Below are 17,388 nucleotides of genomic sequence, written 5' to 3'. Positions count from 1 at the left end.
TAGCCACTCTATATTGGTCCTGTGAAGGTGGGAGGCAGTCAGTACCTCCTCCAACTGAGTCACTGTGTACCTGGAAGGTCCTTGGAGAGAAGGAGAGGTCAGCTGAGGGTGGTTTGGATGGCCATTGAAGACCTGTACTTCACCTTTCTACAGCACATGATTTATTGTCATCTCCCATGTAAATGTACCCACTAATACATAAGCCCAGAAACTGGTGTTGAGGTTGGGTTGACAACACAGCAGCAGAAAAGAAGGTTATAGGGATGCCTGGGTGGCTCAGTCGTTAAGCGTCTGCTTTCGGCTCAGGTCATGATCCCAGAGTCCTGGGATTGAGCCCAGCATCTGGCTCCCTGCTCACTGGGAAGCCTGCTTCGCTTCTCCCTCTCCCACTGCCCCTGCTTGTGTTCCCTCTCTCGCTGTCTCTGCCAAATAAATAAATAGAATCTTTGGGGGAAAAAAAATAAAAGAAAGTTATATATTCTGTCCTGGTACCCCATAAAACCTCTTTTCTGCCCCAATAGTCCTTATACTCTGTGGGAATGCATTCAGGTCATTCCTCAGATAAGGAATGACCCTTGTCCTTTGTCTTACTCACGGCCCTGTGCTCCTCAACCTTGTAGAAGCTTGGCACGATGGGTTCAAAACCTCTGGTTTTCTTCCTTCCTCTGTCTGCAAGAGCAGGGAGAAGGGAGGCAGGGGGGCAGTTTCACCATCCCAGCCAATCACACCTAGACGTAGCTCCATCCAGAGCTGCTCCCCCCTGAAAATTCCTACTCAGACCCCCACTCCATCATCCCACCTCCAAGCCTTCATTCCTCTCTCCAGCTCAACAGTTTCGCTACCTTCACTTCCGGCTGCTGACGGCCCCCCGTGGCTTCACAACGCCTCCTAACCTGCCAGACCCAACCTGCAACATGCATCCCTGGATCAACACCTCTGCTCCAGGTTCTACCACTGGTAGAAAAAACTCACACAAATGTGTGTACTGGCGCCATTATAAGTATAAGGTCGCCAAGATCAGCATGCCTCCCCCCTCACCATGACACCAAGCAAGCCTAATTAGTACTCACAACAGCTTTAATTATAACTATTGAGTACTTACTACGTGCCAAGCACTGTCCTAATCACTTTACGGCACTTCATTTAATCCTCAAAACACCACCAGCATGAGTTAGGGACCAGCATGATTCTCATTTTACATAAAGGAACACTGAGGCACCGGAAGGTCAGGACCTGCTCATCAGTCCAGCCGCAGGTACATCCACCACACAGCAGCTGCCTGCTGGTCAAGTCCGTTCCCGGGCCGTCTCTCCCGCACTAAACTGCAGTGTCACGCCGGAGCAGCGGTTTCATCGGTGAAAGTCAAAGAACAGGGAAGAGTGAAAAGCAGACAACCATCGCGATAAGCTCCAGAAGGGAGGCGGGGGCGCAGAGATACTTCCTGGTCACCGTTACTCAGCACTTTGTGGGGTTTACGGGGTTGGGAGGGCGGGAGCGTGGCGGACCTTTTCGAGGAATCCAGCCCTACCTGAGCGGCCCCTTCTCGAACGTGGGAGCGTTCCGTTGAGGCCGGCTGACCACTTCCCTGGTGGCCCTGTGGCTCTGGGGATGGCCGTCCGCATCCCCGCTTCCCCCGCCCGTGCACAGTGCATGCGTCCCGTAGGCCGCTCGGCGGCCGGCACACACCCCCACTCCCAGCGGGGGTGCGGGCGAGCGGAGCAGCGGGCTTGGAGCCCAGGGCGCTCCGTAGAGCCCCGCCCAGCATCCGCGCCAACTCCGCCCCCGGGGGGCCCCGCCCCCAATCGGCATCTCGGTGGTTCCGGAAGGCGGGGCCTGGCCGGGGCGCCGTGGCGGGCGCGAGAGGCCCGAGCGGACGCGCTCCCGCAACACGCACGCCGCGCGCGCCCGCCTGCCCCGCCCCCAGTTGCTATAAAGGGAAGGCGGGCTGAGCTCTCCGCAAGCTGTGGCCGGCGTTTTGGATCCACTTTCATCGGTGTTTACGGTTGCTTGTCAGACCCCAGCCGCCAAAATGGTGAAGCAGATCGAGAGCAAGGTACGCGCTTCCCGGGGAAGCCCAGGGCGCGACGTGGAGCCTCCGTAGCTGGGGAGGGCGAGGGCGGGAGGTGGGCAGGCGCCCCTCCGCAGCCCGGGGGAAGGGGATGGTACGCCTTGGCCTGGGACTGCGGGAAGCCCGGGCTTGGGCGCGCCTGAGGCGGCCGATCATGCCCTGGAGGAAAGGAGGAGAGGGGCGAGGGCGCCCTGGAGGGCGGGCTCTGGGTGCCCAGCGCTGCCCGTGTCCAGTGCGCCGAGCGTTCCCCCCCCAAAGCGCCCCCCTGCACCCCAGTGTTCGGGAAACCCCTGTTGGCTGAGAGGATGGAGTCTGCTCTTGGCTCCCGTCCGTCTCTGGATACGGGCCGGGCAAGGAGATGGAGGGCCCCTTGAAAGAGGCACGGGGTTGTGGGCCGCCGCTCCCTCCCCGGTGGGCGGCATGATCACCCACGTTGGGCAGCGTGAGCTCCCTAGGGAGCGTATCCGGGCCGGAGACCCCGGCTGCCTCCATCAGTGCCGGGCCCCAGAAATGGCGCGTGCTGGCCTCCGCGCAAGGGGGCGGCTCCGGGCTGGAGACCCCCTCGCCTGTACGAGGCGGGCCCCGCGGCCCGAGGGGCCCAGGTGGCCGCAAGGAAGTGAGGCCGGGGCCGCGCCCTCGGGACTCCTCCTCTAGCGGCGCAGGGCGTGTTTCCGGCAGCGCTGGCTTTGGAATGACTCAGTCCCCAAGACTGAGCCCAGGGGCCTCCGCTGCCCTACCCGTCCGTGATTCACCCACGGTGGGTGGGTTTCGCTGCAGCCAGGAGTGCCCCCGAGGCGGCCCTGGAGTACCAGGTGGTGGTTCTGCCCTATTAGGAATGTCCAAGACCTTGTTCCATCTTCGAGAGTTATTGCAAGCCTCATACCCTCCTGCTCGGGAAACTCAGAGCCTGACTTCGTGTTTGGTATACTGTAGCCATTCAAGAAATGTTTGTTAGTTAAATGTAGTCAGAAAAGGGAGTGGGAGAACATTGATGTTGCTGGAACAGTAGAAGACCCTCGAAAGCGTTTACCCTGCGGTACTCCCATCCCAAGCCCTCGCCCTCCTTGAATGTCTGGACCTGAGAGATGCTGGGTCGCTTTGGAAATGGAAGTTTCTCTGTAATGGTGCCTTGTCTTTTTGTTACGTTTAAAATCAGAAAGCATATATGATCATTGTAGTAGATTTAGCAAGAGAGCGATCTTCTATTTCCTAGAAGCAGCTGCAAAGTAGTTGGATTATTTTATGTATCCTGTTTTGTTCCTGAGCTTTTTTTTTTATTCTATCCTCTAGTTTAGCCTGAACCCTTTTTGTGTAATTAGAAGCTTTGTAATCATTTCGGTATCTGAACACGTTGCTGGACATTTAGGCAGCTTTCAGTGCCTCGGTGCATATTTTTGTTCATAACCCTTTGTACAGAGTTCAAGCTGTTTCCTCAGGTTAGGGCCCAGTGTAGTGATTGGGTCAAGGGGTGAGAACCTTTTATTTAAGGTTTGTAAATCCCCAAGAAGCATATGAGAGTGCTCTTTCACTCCACCCCCATTAACACTTAATATTTTCCCCCAACTTTGGCCAAATCATTATTAGTAAGAAAAATTGTCTTGTATTTCATTTGATTATTAGGGACTCTGAACTCCACCCCCCCCACATATATGTTGATTGACTAATTGCAGTTTGTTATCTGCTTGTCCTTAATCAATTTTTTCCTAATGGCATGTTTTATTGTGTGAGCTTTTATATTAAAACTAGCAACCCTGTCATTTGTTGGAGAGGTCATTAATATGGAATTCCCCCTACTTTTATTCAGTACCTACTGAGTGACAAGTATCAGTCTCCGTTGGGGGAGGAGGAGTGTTGTCCAGGGTCTGACCACATCATCAGTATAACCTAATAGGTGAGAACCCATAAAGGGAGGGAGAAGACTTTGAGTGGTTTATAGTAGTTGTCTCAGAACCCATACACTACAAACAAAATCGATTGAATCCTGGAACACATCTTTCAGTTTTCCCCTATTTTAGTTGTCATAGTTTTGGCACCCTCCTCCCCTCATCAATGAGAAGCTGTGCGAGGGTGACCAGAAATTGGTTACAGACTGGGGCGCAAAGACCCTGGTCATCAGTTGGTCTTCAAAATTATGATCCAGGGACATTGATCAAAAGTTAAGCTCAGTTCAGTGTTACTTGTAAATGTCGAATACACTTTAGATTTTCATCCTGCTGGACTAAAGTTGGTGCCATTGGCCGTCTAAGACAGCTCTTTCTGAGGTGTGATAGATCAGAGCCACTGGTATCTATTTTAGAACAAGTGGGATAATGGACTGTCAATGTGATGAGAAAGAAATCAACACACAGTTGTTGTATGTTGTTTAAGAATGGTAGCTGCCAGGGCACCTGGGTGGCTCAGTTGGTTAAGCGACTGCCTTCGGCTCAGGTCATGATCCTGGAGTCCCTGGATCGAGTCCCGCATCGGGCTCCCTGCTCTGCAAGGGGTCTGCTTCTCCCTCCGACCCTCCCCCCTCTCATGTGTTCTCTCTCATTCTCTCTCTCTCAAATAAATAAATAAAATCTTTAAAAAAAAAAAAAAAAAGAATGGTAGCTGCCTTTTCAAACAATGAATCATGGAACACTTCATCTAAAACTAATGATGTAATGTATGGGGATTAACATAAGAATAAAAAAAAATAAAAAAAAAAAAAGATAGGTCATGGGATGCTAGAAGAAGCTAGAGGTCGAGGAGAGGAAGGCAAGTTTGGGCAGGCTAAGGAGGACCAGAGAGGTCCTGGTAGAAGGAGCAGGCTACCATTTTATAAGGTAGTCAAGATGGGCCTCATCAAGAAGGCGACATTTCAACGAAGTCACACAGGAGGGAAGCAAGTTAGCCACGCAAATATATAGGGATGAGCATTCCAAGTGGACGGAACGACCAGCACAGGGCTCATTTCACGCTCTACAGCCAGATCAGTATTCTTCAATATCACGCTCCTGCCCCAAAGTCTCCAACAATACTCCATGGCCCATGTAACAAAATGCAAACTTCATTTGGTTTTTCAGTCCTCAACACTTTGTTTTCTCCTACTTGCTCTGGCTAAGGGCACGATCTCCCACTAACCCGGGGTTCCACTTCAACATTTCCTCCCACTTGCACACCACCTTTGTATTTTTATTTTTTGGGCCACAGATATGTTCCACCTGTACTTTACTTAATAACTTTTAAAATATTAGCTCACACGTTAAAGCAAATGAATACAAAAGGAAAATTGCATTTGTAACTATAAAATGAAAAGTCAATATAATTTGCCGTATACAGCAGGCAATGGAAAACAAATACAATAGAAATAAATATTTTACAACTCAGAAAAAAAAAAGAAAAAAAAAGAATGGTAGCTGCCTTTTATTGAAGTCCTGCCTTCTATACATGGGCACTCTTATGCTTGCTAATTACCTTTGGAATGGGTATGTTTAGGAAAAGAGACACTAGAGTCTGTTCTTATCTACCCCAAATACATTGTTTTGTTTTCAGAATATTTAGGTCCATAATGGGGACCTTTATTGTTCCTCATTGTTAGTCTCTGAGTGTTAGACAGTCGTTTTCAAAAGATATCTCTTTTAGACAAACGTAAGTATCAGGAGAAGAGAATTTGTTGTGAAGTTTACACATACCTGGCTCTGTAACTCCTCAGTTAAGCCAAAAGTTACTGTTGCATGCTTCTTTTCTTTTCAGAATTTTAGGTAGTTTTGCTTGAATTTGATTCAGAATTGTTTGGGAAACCATTGAGAGTGTATATTTTGTTTTGCAAGTAACCTCACCAAGTATTTATGGAGGGCCAACCGTGTTCACAAAACAGTGCATTCATCGGACATTATCATTGATTTTTTTCTTGTCTAACCTGGTTCTTGAAGTAAAGAATGACTGGTTTGACTTTTTTTTAAGATTTTATTTGTCAGAGAGTGAGAGAGAGCACAAGCAGGGGGAGCGGCAGGCTCCCCACTGAGCAGAGAGCCTGATGCGGGACTTGATCCCAGGGCCCTGGGATCATGACCTGAGCTGAAGGCAGATGCTTAACCGACTGAGCCACCCAGGCACCCATAGTTTGAGGTTTTTAAAAAATCAGGTTAGAGAAGGCTCCAAATTAAATTCACCCGGAAAAACTGGTGGTTTGGAAAAATAATTTCTATAATTCTAACTTGTTCTCTCTCTCCCTCCCCTCTACCTAGCCCTCACACACAAATATCTCCCCACACCCCAAAGGTGGGATGGGAACTTGTATCTGAATAACTAAAAAGGTTACAGAAGTCAGGACATGCGAATGCCACTTGTGAATTGTTTCCCCCAAAAAAACATGAAGTAGAAATTAGAAAAGTAACTGTACTGCAGAGAAATTCACTTCAGATTTTTTTTTTTAATGATGTTTACTTTACTGAATAGGATCTGATATGATTCTTAGCTTTCAAGGGAGAGGAATGTTGGTTTAATTAAACCAATGTGACCAGCATTTTCCCCTTGAGGGAAAACCCAGACTTCAGATACAGATACTTGTTTTGATTGCTCTTTGTTGCCCCAGTGTTGGTAAGCACTGACTGACTAAACTGTGGTTAAAAAGAAGTCCCTTTTAACTAGAAGGTTAGGTTCCTAAGGTTACAGTATCAAAACCATTGGTAAATTATTCAGGGAGATTGGTGGTAAGGGATTTCTTGATCAGGTCTCGCTGGTGGAATTTTATTTGACATAATTCTAATGCAAAATAGCACCTAAGGAAAATTCCCTGCATGAGGAACTAGAGCTATCATTTGGTCACCGGTAAGGACAGAGTTCTGAGATAAAGGGCAGACGTCAACAATACACAGTACGATCTCCTCTCCGGAAACCCATTAAGGAGAGTACGGGGAAATATGCTTAATGTCAGCAGTGCCCCTCTGAGTGTGAGGGTCTGGGGGAATTTTATTTTCCTTGATATTTTTAAAGCTTTTGACATGTTCCATCGTAGACAGTTTTAATCAAAAAAGTGTTAGCTTTTAAACTTGTTTTCATTGCAAAATTCTGTGCTTTTGTGACTTATTCAATCGAAGTGACCCTCTTCATCAATTGATAAGCATTTAGTGCTTGTTTACCATATACCTAAATTTGATGTGGAAACCTAATAGAAATGTCTTTCCATTTGCTCAGTTTGAATATAGATTGATGTAGACATGAATAATGATACACTATATACATCATACTTGTTTCATCTTTAACACTACACACTAGGATTTTTTTTCCAAGTTTATTTGGTTCATTTTAGTTTATTAGGTTTTTAAAAAGCAGTACGTCACATTCTCTCACATTTGATCAGGACTTTGGGAAATTTAACCCATGCTTTTCTTTTTTTCTTCTAGTATGCTTTTCAGGAAGCCTTGAACAGTGCAGGGGATAAACTTGTAGTAGTTGACTTCTCAGCCACGTGGTGCGGGCCTTGCAAAATAATCAAGCCTTTCTTTCATGTGAGTATGAAGCTAGCTAGTTCTGCTTTATAAGAGTTTCTATATTTCGGGTTGGTGGTGGCAAAGCTAGGAAGGGACAGAGTGTTTGTGTTGTTGTTGGATATTTGGTCTGAAAGTAATAGTGTCACAGTTTAAGGGGCACCTGGCTGGCTCAGTCTGTAGAACATGGACTCTGGATCTCGGGGTCATGAGTTCGAGGCCAGCGTTGGGTGTAGAGATTACTTAAAATCTTTCAAAATAAAGTAATAGTGTAACAACTTAAATAATTTAGTTTTGACAAATGTGTAGCCCACTCAAGACAACTGTCAGAACTTAATTTGGTTGTCTTAAATGGTTTTTCTTTTTCTTCGGGTTGAAACCCAGGCCCTATTTGAAATTCAGGCCTCAGAAGTTGATGTGCCAAATTCTTTTAGGCTAGGAGGAATTTGATTCAGAGAGCGCATATGGCCTTTGTGCTTACCTGGTCCTTTGGATCTTCAATGAGTAGTTTCTACTTTTATTATTTTCTATTTAAGAAGCTTGAGTATAATGACTGCCGTTACCCAGTTCTGAATCTTTCTGGATTTTTCATTTTAAATTTTCCAGTCCCTCTCTGAGAAGTATTCCAACGTGGTGTTCCTTGAAGTAGACGTGGATGACTGTCAGGTATGTGCCTGGAAATTTGGACTACTACTGCCCTTTTCACATTGGCCTTTTTCTCTGAATTGCAAGTGCTTGTTTTCATACATGTCAAGTAATATGAGAACTACAGTCCTAGCCAAAAAAGGTAATTGTGCCAATTATGAGCTTATGCCAGCTATCAGGAACTATGTATATCACATCCTAAAATAAGCATAAAAACAGATGGTTGAGGCTCTGTACCTTACCAGTCACCTTTCTAAAAGCTTAGACATTCAGTGTAACACTGAGGCGCTCAGTAAATCGATAATTGAATTTGATTATAACTAAATCCATAGACTTAAAAATTGGGAGACCACTTTTAAGATTCTTTGTGAACTAGTGACATGAGAAAGTATAATCACAAGCTCACTCATGTTGCTTGTTTTTAGTCAATTAGAAAACCCAATGTTGTAAAGAACACACACCAAGGTGCTTGATAGAGAGCAGAGAGAGTAATTTGGAGGGAAATTTGAGGGTTGATTTAATTTTACAAACACTTATTTCAGACTCTCTGTACCCAGTACTCTTCCACATGCTTTACAAGTATTGATTCATTTAATACTTGGTGCTGTCCATCCCCATTTTACAGATGAGAAAACAGAGAGGTTGTCCATGGAGTTAGAGTTAGTAAGTGGCAGAGTCCGGATTTAAAATGAAGCCCTTGTTCTTCAGAGGAGGCTCTGGCCCAGGGTGGGTACAGATACCGTTCCTGGCCTAAGATTTGCTTCCCACACAGCCCACCGAACTAGGATAGCTTATGTTCAAGAACAGCACCTAGGAGTTCTTTACAGATATGTGGACATTTTTCTCCTAGCCGCAGGCAGGCAGGAGGGTTTAGGGTTTAAGGTGGCCAAAAGGGTGCTCACCTGGGTTCCAGGCCTGACCCTGGGACTTCGGCTTTAGGCTAACCTCTCTTGTCCCTTGAGCTTTAGTTCTTTAAGACCAGGTCTTAACACCTGCCCCATTAGCCTCCCAGGGTGGTTTGTTCATTGAGCAAACATGGAGTGTTTAATAAAGGTACTGAAAGGTTTATAAAAACAGGTTTTTGGCAGTATTTTCTAAACCTGTGAGGACCTACCATCACCATGTTGCTTTTTCTTAGCACATTTTCTGATTCCACACTCAGGCCTTTACTGGTGGGGTCTTCTCTACCTGGCACATGCTTTCCTTTCATACCTCAGAAACTCCTAGCTGTAAGCTTCACACCTTCTCCAGGAACCTTTCTCCACCCAGACTAGGTTAGCTTCCTTCCTCCGTGTCTCCATGTCGTCAGCTTCCTTCCTCCGTGTCTCCATGTCGTCCTCTACCTCGCTTTTCCCCTTGCATTTATGGTAGTAGAATGGGGCAGATCCCCTGCCTAGACTTCCTGCTTTATTTTCCTGCTTTATTTGAGCCTTCATAAAGGAGTTGTCAGGTGACATGATCCCTAGAAAGTGCCTAGAGTAGTGCCTGGCACGTGTTCAGTGAATCTTAGCTAGTATTAGTCTTTTTGTCTGTCCTTTACCATTAGTCCCTATGAGTTTCTTGGGACCAGAGACTCTCTTATTTACCTGGCTGGCATGTAGTAGGTATAGAATGGATTTATTATATAAGGTAAAGTGATTGTTCTGAGGTGTTCCAGAGTTTTAAGAAAATGAGAGTAGATATCAGGTGCTTGTGAACAATTTCTTGCTCCCAAATCTAAACCTAATTTACAGACTTACTTTTTCTATATGGTCACTTTAGCCCGGTGAAAATGGGACCTGGAAGGGACTAGAGAGATTGCTGACTGGTACTGTGACCCTATTAGATAGTAAGTGACTCTCATAGGTTTTTATTGGAAAGTAATAACATGTGCTAGATGCTATACTAGGTCCTTTAGTCCTCAGGCAGCTCTGATAACTGTTTTTATTAGTACTTCCCTGGAACAGATAATGGGACTGCAGTACAAGAGGAGGGGTAGGTCAAAGCAGGTCGACCCCTTGCCAGACAGGTGTTCTCACTGCCTGAATATGAAACCTTGGGCGGAAAGATATGCAGAGCAGGCAAGGACTTTGGTGTGACAGAACTCTTCCTTCATGTCTGATTAGCAGATACGCCCTCAGAACTTTCTAGACCTTGGAGTGACCCTCTCACAAGTTGGGGACCTTTGAGCAACGCACGGTGTTTGAATACCTTTAACGATACTATTACAACACCATCTAAATAGCCTCATCGACCTGTTAAGGAGATCAAAATTGAACTAATTCCAGAATCCTTTGGTCCCATACATGTAACAGTGTCTGTCAGCCCCTACTCACCTGGCCATTCTGAATTACCCTCGTTGCTAATTCTATGGAAAAGCAGTTCATTAAACAACAGGCAGTTGTTTTTTCCTCATGGAATTTGCAGCTCTAGGTAAAACCATCCCCTCATTCGACTCTCAAATAGAGATAGGGATAAACATTACGTCAATCACATTTCTCAGTATTAAATCATATCATTAATGGATGAAATTTTTAATGACTAGTTTTTAAATTTTCGTGCAGATAATTCCCTGCTGATGAATTTCAGACTTAGGGTACTTTGTAGTGTCTTCGGCATAAGCAACATATAATTTTAATAGAAGGCTCTGTAAGCACCTGGGCAGGAAGGAGTTACCTTTCAGGTGTAATAGAATGAACCGGGAACTTTTCCAGGGCCTGGAAGAATTAGGAGGCATGGACATATAATGTGATACACGAAGAAAATTTTGTATTTATAGAAAAGTTAGGAGTCCCAGTCCTTTGGAAAACGATAGACTTGACTCTAGGCCAGACTCTGTATAGGGTAAGATACTTACTTTGTAAATGAAAACAAGAAACAAAGTAATTTAGACCGGACAATTGTGCAACCTTTTAGAACAAGGTGTGTTTCCGTTTTGATTAGATGAGTTAATAGGAGTGACAAAAGCAAGTTTAACGTTACTTTGGCTGTAGGGAGTTTTAAGCTAGAAACCAATGAAACTAAATTTAGTAAGGTAAAAAGTAGTCTTATTACACTTACTAATAAAAACAAAAAATCAGATTGGGCAAAACTATAGGGATGGAGAACAGATGGGGGCAGAGGGCTGGGGGAGGATTGGAGTATGAAGGAGCTGCTGAGGAAATTTTAGGGGAGGGAGGGAATGGTTCTATATCTTGATTTCATTTGTCAGAACTCACAGAACTTAAACATTCCCTAAAAAGTGAATTTCACTGTTTTTAAAATTCCAGATTGTTTATAAAAACAGGTTGGAGGTATTAGTTTTATTTTTAAGTGAGGAAAGTGATAAATTTCAATTGTAACTAAGTTTTTATGTATAAATATCTTAGAGTCACTATTGGAATAGGCAAATTAGTCCATAAAAGATCTTAGGAGACAGGTGTACTGTGTTCCTGGATAGTGACTCATTATTATTAAAATGTCAGTACTCCCAGGTTTGTCTGATGCAGTCTCAATCTGACATTTTGGGGCCATTGATTGACATTCTGAAATAATAGTCAGGAAGGTCCTGGAAAGTATTTATAAAAACAAACACTAACTGGGAGAGAAGTCGTGGGGGATGAGAAAGGTCAGGCCCCATAAAAATACAGTGTATTAGCTGCACTTATGAACACAGTGTGGTCTTGTAACCAGAGTAGGGAGGTATACCCATGGAATAGAATAGAAAGTAAAAAAAAAAAGCATCTATTAAGCATGTATTAATCATTAACTGTTAGGGGTTAAGATGCTGCAGCTCTGCCTCATTTCCTTAAATGTCTTCTAGGTTTTACTTGGGAATAAACAAAAATCCTAGAAAATACTAAACATACTTAGAGAAATGATGGACATTGTTAAGCACATTAACCATTCTGGTTCTTGTAGTCTCAAGAACTTAACTGTTTTCCGCTCTTGCCACTGAGGAAATGGGCCTGGAAAAATTCTGTCACAGAACTGAAGTCTGTTTGATGCCTAAGCTAAAGCCCATGCTTTTAATGAATGGGGTAGAGAAGGGCTGATGGCAAAAATCATGATAAATATTGATCAGTTAATACACATTCAAATTGGGAGGTCATTTTATTATGTATCTAGAGGCCTTAAAAGGAGCATGATTCTTTTTCTTAGCAGTTCTGCTTCTGGGGGTGGTGGCCGAACCAGATACAATTTATATAGGAAGATGCAAGTGTTTACTTGAAGCAAAAATCAAAGCCTTTTACATATTGACCAGTGGATTAGTTCCATTGATGCCATGTCCATAGAACCATAAAAAAGAACTGTGTACTTTTTCATGGGGAAAAGGCCATTGTATGTACATTATACCGAGTATATAGGTATAAGGTCCCTAATATGTGTACCATGCACGCAGCATAAGTTTTATAAAGAAAAGTGTTTAGATACAATAGTAAGATGTTTATAGCAGCTAGTCGAGAATAGGAATGGTTTCCCTCTCCCAGTTTTTCTGCAAATTGAATGTGGGTTATACTTAAGTGAATAAAAATGATCTTAAGATCAGCAATTTCACTTTATTCATAAGGATGTACATAAATTGCAGATAACAAAGCCTCGCTTTGGGGCATTAAATTATGGTTTGGAATCCTAGGTCACTTTAAAAGAAAACAGCAAACCATTTTCATACCCAGTGAAAGAAAACTCAATTCTTTAAAAATTTCCCATGTAAAGATTTGACCGCAATTTTTAAAAGTATTTTAAAAATCTTGTTCATCCTCTTCTCTCTCAAAGCATTGACACCACTTCTGGGCATTCATCTTTTTTCCAGTTTTAGGATTTTATTGTAAATTAAGCAGTTGTACCAGTGTAGGAATGCTGAACTTCTGGGTAGGTGAGGGGTAAGGCATCCGGAATCTGAGGATTGACTGAGAGGAGACCCTGTATTTTCTGTTGAAAAGCTTTTTCATTCGGCAAGTTGTGCTGACTTTCCAGGTTCCTTTTACCTGCCTTTGTGTGTGATACAGCTCAGTCAAGCCCCCCTGGGAGTTTCCGATTAGCGGTGGGGAAGAGGATGGCTTATCATTTTCAGGTGGCTGCCCTTCTACCATAAATATAAAACAAAATGAACACCCTTCTCCTTTGAAGCTGCTGCCAACTGCCTGCATGAAAGGTAGCGTCCAACCAGTGGCTTCCATGTGCATGAGAGAGGGAAGGGGCTGAGGCAAACAGCTGCTCTCCCCGGTGCTGTGAGGGGTGAGCTTGGTGTTCCCAAATACTCAAGTTCAAGAGGTATCTGCTCTTGGTCAGCCAATGCAGAGATTTGCTCTAAGCTCTTGCACGAGCCAAGCAGCGTATCTGGACCAGATTCAGCCCCCTAGACTACCAGTGTTCAATGTTTTCCCTCAGCCAGTCCCCCTCTCCCTTTCTAACTTGTCATCTTCTGACTTCCTGAATCCTTATCCACAGTTCTTCCAGAACCTGGACACATGCAGTTCATAGTCTTCCTGTCCCCTCTTCACCCCATTTTCAATCTTGGATGCTCTTGCCACAAGGGAATTACTGTAATTGTAGAACCTTCATTTTCGTGGTCTTATCACATGTTCTTGGTAACTTCCCTGGGCATTCCAAACCTATTAGCCGTTTTTATCCCAGTTATGACTGTCCTTGTGCCTCTTTGTCAGCCAGCATTTAGAGGAAAAGTCAAGGTTATCTGGAAGGAACTCCCAACGGTAGTGACCACTACCCTTCCTGCCCAAGCTACCAGCAAAGCAAATTTATAAAGCTATAAAACCACACTTTTTTTCCCCAGAGGAGGAGGTGAACTTAGGCTGGCACACTGCCATTGCTAGGGGCTCAGACGGCTCCATTTTTTTAATCCTGTTCCCTCCCGAATACTAAACTAGAAGTCACCACGACACCTTCCTTTCCTCTGTAAGCTCTTTGGGTTCTGTGATCTGGTTCTCAGAACTCAGCCTCTTTGGGTGCTGTCCTTCACTGCCATGTGGTTCTACCTTTCTTTCCCAAGCCTCTTGAGGACCATTAGGACATTTTCAGTCCCTAATGGATCTCTCCATCTGAAACTCTTGTCCAAAACCATTTTCCGAGGTATTTCCCCCCAACCCTTGTGTGAACAAGATATTGAGAAGGGGGTGGGTGTTAGAAGCTCTCATTTAGTGTTCCGGTAACAGAATTAGGGAATGCTTGATACTTGAGGCACCTCTGTTTCGGATATGCAGCCAGATTTAAGAACGTGCAAGTAAATGTTTAAAGCAGAAAGAAGTGGTGTGGAGCTTTGCCTTTAGGTTACTAGGCCTTTGTTCTTGAACAGTTCTTTGGTGAGTGAATTGTTGGTTCTCTTGCTAACGCTGTTTTAGTCTTTATGACCATTAGCTGTGGACTCCACTGCCATAATAAGATTGGAAAAACTAGGAACAGTACTAATTCTGAGGAATAGTTAAGATTATAATCCCGAGTATAGTTACAGAAGGATTTGTTATTGCTTCTTTACACTTGAAATAGCCAAGATATAATTGGATTAAACAACTCACTGGGTCATTGTCTTTATCTGATGCATTCTGCTTGTTGGTGGCCCCCCCCAAGAGGGGAGTGCATGTTAATTTTCATTGAGAATATAACCAAATTGGCTTTTGTGCTGCCATTTCATTCATTCTATCAATTTTCATATGCTTAAAAAAGATCCTAATGCTGACTTGTGAGGTATATAACGGGGTGAAAAAGTCTGGTTAGAGATTACTTCTGTCAAAGCTCAACCCTCAGTCTTGTTCTTATCCTTTCCCTTCACCCCACAGGATGTTGCTTCAGAGTGTGAAGTCAAATGCATGCCAACCTTCCAGTTTTTTAAAAAGGGTCAGAAGGTAGGTACATCTGACCTTATATCCAGCTGGCCAATAGGAAGACATGGTGTAAATTAAGACACTGAAGGGACTTATCCCTTCACATGGAAAAGCCTGTCCCCATATTCTACTTTTAATAATATTTAAATAGGTCATTCTTAAGTACATGTTGTGACATCTAATTGAAAATGGATCTTTGTTAGAACTGGTCACTAATCCCATGATTGGTGCTTCGTATTTGTTAAGTACATTTATCTTTGAGAGGTAAGAAGTTTTAGGTCTTAAACACAAACTAAGGGGGGCAAAAAAAAAAAAACCTTGTTTTTAACCTAAAATGTATTTCTCTGGCTTACAACCAGCTCTTTCAAGTAAGATTATACTTCTTCTCCCATTCTGTGATATCTCAGTCACAAAATACAGCTACAGTGCTACATCCCTAACCACAATTCAATATTTTCTTAACAGGTGGGTGAATTTTCTGGAGCTAATAAGGAAAAACTTGAAGCCACCATAAATGAATTAATCTAATTATGTTTTCTGAAAACATAACCAGCCCTTGGCTGTTGAAAACTTGTAATTTTTTTTATTTACAAAAAGGAAAGATCAAGTATGAAGATTCTATACCCAACTTCCATCTGATTATAAGTGACAATAAAATATTAATTCTACCCTTTTTAAAACTGTCTGGTGTCTTTGAATAGCTTTCAGCATAAATGAAATGTGGCCATTAGATGACATTTAATGTCCTAATTTCATATATTCTTGGTAACTTTTTAGTGACTTTGTAGGCCACTAAGTAAGATTAAAAATCTTGTTGGGGGCAATGCAGATAATGGGGTGGTATAATTGTTTGACTCCTGTGAACAGAGAAAATCATGTTCTCTGTTCTAGCAGGTATATATCTCCCACTGTCTGAATGATCCTCAGGACCAAAATTGAGCTCCACCCATGAAGGAATTGTCTCTGGTTTGAGATTCCATTCTCAAAGGCCACAGTGAGCTGCTGTTTTGCTAGTGGTAACTGAGTCCTGTTCTATCCATTATAGCACTTCTTCATGGTTGGTTCACAAAGGGGTTCTGCAAACATTGCCATGGGAATTTTGATTCTCTCAAAGTATCTAAAACTGGTTTTATAGGCCAGATCGACATACTAACCTAAGTGGTAAAGGGTGTGGCATTTACTGGTCATTTCATTAAAGAACATTAAAGGGTTTCATAGATCAGTGTTACAGAATAGAGAGCCTAGAAATAAACCCACATGTGTGCTCAGTCTGTGACAAGAGTGTACAATGGAGAAGAGTCTCCAATAAATGGTATTGGGAAAATCAGACAGCTACATGCAAGAGATGAAACTGGGCCACTTTCTTACACCATATACAAAAAAACCCTAAATTTGAGAGACCTGAAAGTATAAAACTCCTAGTACTCAGATATCAGCCCCAGCAATGTTTTTCTAGATGTGTCTCAGGCAAAGGAAAAGAAAAGCAAAAGTATTGGGACTACAACCAAACTAAAAACTTTTGCACAGAGAAGGAAACCAGCAGAAGGCAACCTACTGTATGGGAGGAGGTAATGCAAATGATAGGTCTAATAAGGGGTTGATAATCCAAAATATAAAGAATTCACACAACACCAAAATAATCTGATTTTAAAAATGGACAGAATCTGAATAGACATTTTTCCAAAGAGGACATACAGATCAGCCAACAGACACATGAAAAGATGCTCCAACATCAATCATCATCAGGAAAATGCAAATCAAAACCACAATGAGATATCACCTCACACGTGTCAGAAGGGCTAGAATCAAAAAGTAACAAGTCTTGACAAGGATGTGGAGAAAAAGGAACCCTTGTGCACTGTTGGTGGGAATGTAAATTGGTGCAGCCACTGTGGAAAACTGTGGAGTTTCCTCAAAAAAATTAAAAAGCACGTAATACAGGATTTCCACTACTAGGTATTTACCCATCAAAAAACAAAACACTGATTTAAAAAGAGACATGCCACCTATATGTTTATTGCAGCATTATTTACAATAGCCAAGATAGGGAAGCACCCAAGTGTTCATTGATAGATGACTGGATAGAGATATGGTATGTGTATATATACACAATGGAGTATTAGTCATAAAAAAAATGAGGTCTTGCCATTTGCAACACGTGTAGACTAGAGAGTATTATGCAAAATAAGAAAATACCATAGGATTTCACTTATAGGTGGAATCTAAACAAGAATGAACAAACAGAATCAGACCTATGAATACAGAGAACTGACGGTTGCCAGGGCGGAGGGGGCGGAGTGGTAGATGGGCAAAATGGGTGAAAGGGAGTAAGATCCAAGTCTGGAATGAATAAGTCACAAGGATAAAAGGTACAGCACAGGGAATATAATCAGTGATATTGTAACAGTGTTATGACAGATGGTAA

The 17,388-nt window shown here is 43.3% G+C and overlaps 1 protein-coding gene across 2 annotated transcripts; it reads left to right on the top strand.

Moving 5' to 3' along the window:
• Window positions 1-1,851: 1,851 nt before the first annotated feature.
• On the top strand, window positions 1,852-15,643 carry TXN (thioredoxin). Of its 2 annotated transcripts, XM_021691166.2 has the most exons (5): window positions 1,860-2,053; window positions 7,438-7,542; window positions 8,128-8,187; window positions 14,919-14,984; window positions 15,429-15,643. In XM_021691166.2, the coding sequence occupies exons 1-5, from the start codon at window positions 2,030-2,032 to the stop codon at window positions 15,489-15,491; spliced, it is 318 nt and encodes a 105-aa protein (XP_021546841.1). In that variant the 5' UTR covers window positions 1,860-2,029; the 3' UTR covers window positions 15,492-15,643. The 2 variants fall into 2 exon arrangements, with proteins under 2 accessions (XP_044776288.1, XP_021546841.1); XM_044920353.1 differs by lacking the exon at window positions 8,128-8,187 and having other exon boundaries at window positions 1,852-2,053.
• The last annotated feature ends 1,745 nt before the right edge of the window (window positions 15,644-17,388 follow it).

The sequence above is a fragment of the Neomonachus schauinslandi genome, chromosome 13, assembly GCF_002201575.2.
Source record: "Neomonachus schauinslandi chromosome 13, ASM220157v2, whole genome shotgun sequence".
NCBI lineage: Eukaryota > Metazoa > Chordata > Mammalia > Carnivora > Phocidae > Neomonachus > Neomonachus schauinslandi.
The sequence above is the reverse complement of the archived record's forward strand: the minus strand, read 5'-3'. Positions and strand labels throughout refer to the sequence as shown.